Source organism: Poecilia latipinna, unplaced genomic scaffold (genome assembly GCF_001443285.1).
Source record: "Poecilia latipinna isolate Pla-1442-1.1 unplaced genomic scaffold, P_latipinna-1.0 Scaffold388, whole genome shotgun sequence".
Classification (NCBI taxonomy): Eukaryota; Metazoa; Chordata; class Actinopteri; order Cyprinodontiformes; family Poeciliidae; genus Poecilia; species Poecilia latipinna.
Window position 1 is genome coordinate 79,165 of NW_015113004.1, and position 6,327 is coordinate 85,491.

The following is a 6,327-nucleotide window of genomic DNA, read 5'->3' on the forward strand; positions in this document are numbered from 1 at the left end:
TATATATATATATATATATATATATATATATATATATATATATATATATATATATATTATTATTATTATTATTATTATTATTATTATTCAGATGTTCTTTAAAAAAAATAATCTATTTACCAAATGATCAATTTGGTGTTTATGTCCACACCTATTTTAGATTATTTATTCTTAAATAACTTAGTTACTTCAAACAGCAAAATCAGCTTGTATTAACTTGCCGTGGCGGAAAGATTGGGTAATTTTTGATACATGACGTGTCTGTATACGATCTAAAAAAAATCCCAGAATGAACCAAATAATTGCACTTTTTCACTATTTCTAATTTATATACAAGATAAACACTTTTCTGTATCAACTACCTCAAGATCTCTTTTTCTTACTAATGAATGTTGCGCCAGGTATTATTTTACTATAATGTGTTCAATGTACGTAAATCCCTTATATGTAGTGTTAAATGGTAAACGGAGAATGAATAGTTAAAAATATATATAATTTATAGTTACAAGAAAATTATATGCTGTAATATGAGTTTACCCTTTTCAAAAGTTGGATTTTATGAAATCCCCTTTTATTAATATGATGCCCGGTATTATTAAGTACCGTGTAGTATTTTCATCTTAACAGTTTAAAGTTGAATTGTAGTTTCATTTCCGGTCTGCTCCTGCAAAGTCTGGTTCTCTGCAGTGCACGACTTTGTACTCTCAGCGCCGCTGTTGGCTCATGCAGCGATTTCTTCCCTCGTTTTGATGCCCTAAACAGAGAAAGATTTATTCACATAGCCCACAACCGTTCAACAAAAGGGACAGCGATCATCTCGCTGCAGTTTCTGCATATATTTGGGAACGGAAAATATCAAAATATAACATCCTCTGCTGGACTATCTTATATTTGGGGAAACTTGACGTTTTTGGAATTAAGAGACATTATTTTTTTTAGGATTTAACGAGGATATATCATGTTGGACAGAACAATGAGATGGCAAGTATGGTTGTTTGTTGTAATTTTTTCGCTCGGCTGTGTAGCAGGGCAGGCCACTTACTCTATTCCAGAGGAAATGTCAAAAGGTTCCCTTGTTGGCAACATAGCTCATGATTTAGGGTTAGACGTGAAGAGACTGAAGTCCGGTAGAGCCAGAATATATACAGAAGATAAAGCAGAATACATCGAGCTAAACACAGACAGAGGACTCCTGGTAGTCAAAGAAAGAATCGACAGAGAGACGCTGTGCGGACAGACAACGCCTTGTGCTTTACATCTGCAAATTACACTCGAAGACCCGATTGAATTTTATTCTGTTAATGTCGAAATTAATGACATAAACGACAATGTGCCCACCTTTAAGAAGGAAGAGATGAAATTTAGAATCAGCGAGTCGGCTGTGATTGGAGCAAAATTTGTATTAGAGAGAGCGATGGATCTAGATGTGGGTGTGAATGGGCTGCAGAGTTATTCCCTTAAACCAACGGATAATTTTGTTTTGAAGCTCAACAGCCAACAAGATGGCAGCAAAAAGGTGGAGATGGTTTTGCAAAAGCAACTCGATAGAGAAGCGCAGGATCACATCGCATTAACTCTTACTGCCAGTGATGGCGGAGAGCCTCAGCTGTCAGGAACAATGCGGGTGGAAATTTCAGTACTAGACGTTAATGACAATGCTCCAGTTTTTACGCAGGAAGTCTATAAAGTTACTGTTATGGAAACTGCTCCAATAGGTACTATTTTGAGTACAGTTCGTGCAGTAGATGCAGATGAAGGTTCAAATGGAAAAGTGGCGTATTCGATAACAAACACCTTAGATGACGTGCCAAATTTATTTCAAGTAGGGGAAAAAAGCGGCGTTGTATCTTTAATTGGAAACTTAGATTACGAAAAGACACCGCGTTATGAAATACACGTACAAGCTGGTGATGACGGGGGCCTGACAGATTCATGCAAGATTATTGTTGAAGTTACCGATACAAACGATAACAAACCTTCTATAAATGTTATGTCTAAAACAAAATCGGTAACAGAAAATTCCAAACCAGGTACGGTGGTTACGATAATTAATGTTCAAGATACTGACGCTGGAGAAAACGGGAATGTTGAGTGTAGCATTGAGGAAAACATGCCGTTTTTGATAAAAGCAACTTCAAAGAAATTTTATAGTTTAGTGACAGACAGTGAATTAGACAGAGAGATAGCCTCTAATTATAATATCACACTGACCTGCTCTGATAAAGGAGTACCCTCCCTCTCCAGCAGCGTCACTCTAACATTGGAGATCTCTGATGTAAATGACAACACACCTGTCTTTGAGAGGAGCTCATATGAGGCATACATTATAGAAAACAACACACCAGGTGTGTCTATATTTACAGTGAAAGCCACAGACGCTGATTGGAACCAAAACGCTCGTGTTTCTTACATTCTGGAGGACTCCTCAATTAACGGAGTGCCCGTCTCCTCATATGTATCTGTCAGTGCTGATAGCGGAGTCATCCATGCAGTTCGCTCTTTTGACTACGAGCAGATCAAAGATTTCCAGTTTATCGTTAAAGCGCAGGATGGAGGCTCTCCTCCGCTCAGCAGCAACGTGACTGTCAAAATCCTGATCCAGGATCAGAACGATAATCCACCTCAGGTTCTGTACCCAGTCCAGACTGGTGGCTCCATGGTGGCTGAAATGGTGCCTCGTTCAGCAGATGTGGGCTACCTGGTGACTAAAGTGGTGGCTGTGGATGTGGACTCTGGACAGAATGCCTGGCTCTCCTATAAACTCCAGAAAGCCACAGACAGAGCGCTGTTTGAAGTGGGCTTACAGAATGGAGAAATAAGAACTATCCGTCAGGTGACTGATAAAGATGCTGTGAAACAAAGACTGACTGTCATAGTGGAGGACAACGGGCAGCCCTCTCGTTCAGCTACAGTCATTGTTAACGTGGCGGTGGCGGACAGCTTCCCTGAAGTGTTGTCGGAGTTCACTGACTTTCCACACGATAAGGAATACAATGACAACCTGACTTTTTACTTAGTGTTGGCTCTGGCTGTGGTTTCCTTCCTCTTCATCACGTGTTTAGTGGTTATTATATCAGTGAAGATCTACAGATGGAGACAGTCTCGCATCCTGTATCACTCCAGCCTCCCTGTGATTCCATATTATCCACCTCGTTACTCAGACACTTTGGGAACAGGAACTCTGCCGCACGTGTACAATTACGAGGTGTGCAGGACGACTGACTCCAGAAAGAGTGAAAGTAAGTTTGGAGGAGCTGGTAGTCAGAACATGTTGATAATGGAGCCCAGTTCCACAGGGACGATGCAGAGGATACAGAATGAGAAGAACATCCTGGATGAACCCGACTCTCCTCTAGAGGTTAGAATGCTTTGATTTTTTTGGTCCTTCTTATGCTTTATATCCCTTCCATATATTTAAATTGTAAATGCCCTGTACTTGTGTAGCACTTTATCTAGTCCAGAGAAACCCCAAAACTCTTTACACTACACGCAATCTTTCACACATTGACGCACACATTAACATTTATAGATTAAACGAAATCGTTTACCTCTATAAATGAATTCTTCTTCTTTGGTATCAAAACAAAAACGTTTTATTTAACAATTAGTTTAAGAGGAGTAAAAATGAAGCATTATTTGTTCTTACTTTGTATCACCGCACATTCCTACGTATATGTTTTTTAAGTCAAATGCATATGTCCTCGTTTTCGTTTTTTTTCTCTTACGTCTTTTATTCATTATTACTTCTATGTTAGTCAACAGCAAGTTTTTATTTTGTTAGTTTTTGTGGAACACGTATATTTTATTTTACTTTTTTATTAATAGTTGGGTAAGCCATAGGGTAGGACATTTTTAGTAAGACATAGGCTTTTCTGTCAACGTGAATAGCGCCGGCATGTTCTGCCAAACGTTTGTCCTGCTTTATGTTGATAAAAAGACTTTTTTTTTTCAAACTAAATGCATCTGAATACAATCAGCCCGAGATAAGCGAATAGGTACTGTGGGTATGAAGGCAATTTTCTCAATTTCAGGACAAAGGACAGCGCCGTTTTCAACAGCATTCATTTTAAACTTTTGATGATGCTTTCCCATGGAGTTAAGAAACCAGATTGACGATCAGATACGATCATACACTTGATCCTTCATTCAAACTAACAGAGTGGGGAGATTATTTGTTATGCTATTTAAAAAAAAACTTTAAAAACATTTGTCGGATTACAGCAATAACATTTCAAAAGACCCTCGATTGTGCATATTTTTTGTTAAAACATTATATGATTATTATTATTATTTATTTGTTTTACCCATTTCATTTTTTACATATGTCTCAGTTAAATCTGCAGTTTTTCATTTTGAACTCACAGGGCCGCTGTTGACCATAGTGTGTATTGAACAGTAGACTTGTAGCAGGACCTCCTTTCTATCGTTCACATAATGAAGAAGGAGCACGACGGGAAAGGACCGCAGCAGATATTTTCTTTTTTTTTAAAAATAGGGGAAAAAATATCAGCCTGCCGACCTCGGTGCTTTTGTGTGGATTATACTTGGCTTGAAAGATTAACTGCGATTGGAACTGAGACAAAAAAAATACTCGATTTTAACCAAAGAGTTTTTCTGTGGAACAATACACGGATAGAACAATGATGAGGCAAGTAACGGTGACTATCTTTCTCCTCTCCCTCGGCTTTGTGTTCGGGCAAGTTTCTTACACTATTCCGGAGGAAATGGCCAAAGGATCTTTAATAGGAAACATAGCTCACGATTTAGGTTTGCAAATCAAACGCCTGACATCAGGCAAAGCGCGAATCTTCACCCGAGACAGCGACGAGTACGTAGAGCTCAACAGAGAAACGGGAGCCATCCTTGTGAAGGAGAGAATCGACAGAGAAAGCCTTTGCAAAAAGACGACCCCTTGTTCTTTACATTTTCAGATTATTTTAGAAAACCCAATTGAATTTTATAGCGTTACGATTCAGATCACAGATATTAACGACAATGCGCCATCTTTTGAAAAACGAGAGAAGAAATTCAAAATTAGTGAATCGGCTGTGATGGGAGCTAAATTTGTTTTGGAAAGAGCTGTCGATCTTGATGTCGGAATTAATGACCTCAAAAGCTACACTTTAAAACCAACAGAGAATTTTGAGTTAAAACTACACAACAACCCCGATGGGAATAAAAATGTAGAGATGGTGTTACAGAAGCCATTAGACAGAGAAAAACAGGAAAATATAAATCTCGTGTTGACAGCTGTTGACGGAGGAGTGTTGCAGATGTCAGGAACGATGCAGATTGTTATTACAGTGCTAGACGCTAATGATAATGCTCCGGTTTTCACACAACAGATATACAAAGCTACTGTCACTGAAAATTCAGCAAAGGGAACAGTTGTTGCAACAGTTAAAGCTTCAGACGCAGACGAAGGCTCTAACAGTAAGATAACATATACAATTACAAACACCTTCGATGATGTTAAAAATATATTTGAAGTAAACCAAGAAAGCGGTGAAGTGATTTTAATTGGAAATACGGATTTTGAAGAGTCAAGAAGTTATCAGATATATTTACTTGCTAGTGATGAAGGTGGTCTCACAGATTCTTGCAAATTATTTGTCGATATACAAGATACAAATGATAACAACCCACAAATTAAAATCATGTCAAAGTCTACGCTTATTTCAGAGGACGCGAAACTAAATACAGTAGTAACAGTGATAAGCATCGAGGACAAAGACTCAGGGCAAAATGGAAAAGTAAAATGCTTCGTAAATGAAGATACGCCTTTCAGTTTAAAATCGTCAGCGAATGATTTCTATAGTTTAGTGACAGACACCGAATTAGACAGAGAAACAGCTGCGGGGTTTAACATCACATTAACATGTTTTGATGAAGGAGTGCCATCCCTCTCCAGCAGCGTCACTCTCACCTTACAGATCTCTGATGTGAATGATAACGCGCCTGTCTTTGAGAGGAGCTCATATGAGGCCTACATTGTAGAAAACAACACACCAGGTGTGTCTGTATTCACAGTAAAAGCTACAGATGCTGATTGGAACCAAAATGCTCGTGTATCTTACATCTTGGAGGACTCCTCTATTAACGGAGTATCAGTCTCCTCATATGTGTCCGTCAGTGCTGATAGTGGAGTCATTCATGCAGTTCGCTCTTTTGACTACGAGCAGATCAAATATTTTCAATTCTGCATTAAAGCGCAGGATGGAGGCTCTCCTCCTCTTAGCAGCAACGTGACTGTGAAAATCCTGATCCAGGACCAGAACGATAATCCACCTCAGGTTCTGTACCCAGTCCAGACTGGAGGCTCCATGG

At 38.8% G+C, this 6,327-nt stretch overlaps 3 protein-coding genes across 7 annotated transcripts in view; all 3 read left to right on the top strand.

The window, feature by feature from the left end:
- The window catches only part of LOC106950263 (protocadherin beta-1-like), an 11,886-nt gene extending 11,136 nt beyond the window's left edge, over positions 1 to 750 (top strand). The window contains exon 2 of the mRNA XM_015037005.1: positions 688 to 750. Within this exon, the coding sequence (XP_014892491.1) occupies positions 688 to 750 (63 nt within the window). The remainder of the gene's footprint in view (positions 1 to 687) is intronic.
- The window catches only part of LOC106950266 (protocadherin gamma-A11-like), a 165,445-nt gene that overhangs the window by 78,851 nt on the left and 80,267 nt on the right, over positions 1 to 6,327 (top strand). The window contains exon 1 of one of the 5 annotated variants that reach the window (XM_015037014.1): positions 788 to 3,358. The exons of 3 other annotated variants lie outside the window; for them this stretch is intronic. In XM_015037014.1, coding sequence (XP_014892500.1) covers positions 959 to 3,358 — 2,400 coding nt within the window. In that variant the 5' untranslated portion in view covers positions 788 to 958. Of the gene's footprint in view, positions 1 to 787; positions 3,359 to 6,327 lie in introns of those variants that run through there. One more of the 5 variants, XM_015037018.1, reaches the window with a different exon arrangement.
- LOC106950274 (protocadherin beta-16-like) overlaps positions 4,407 to 6,327 on the top strand; it is a 16,651-nt gene continuing 14,730 nt past the window's right edge. The window contains exon 1 of the mRNA XM_015037025.1: positions 4,407 to 6,318. Within this exon, the coding sequence (XP_014892511.1) occupies positions 4,641 to 6,318 (1,678 nt within the window). The 5' untranslated portion in view covers positions 4,407 to 4,640. The remainder of the gene's footprint in view (positions 6,319 to 6,327) is intronic.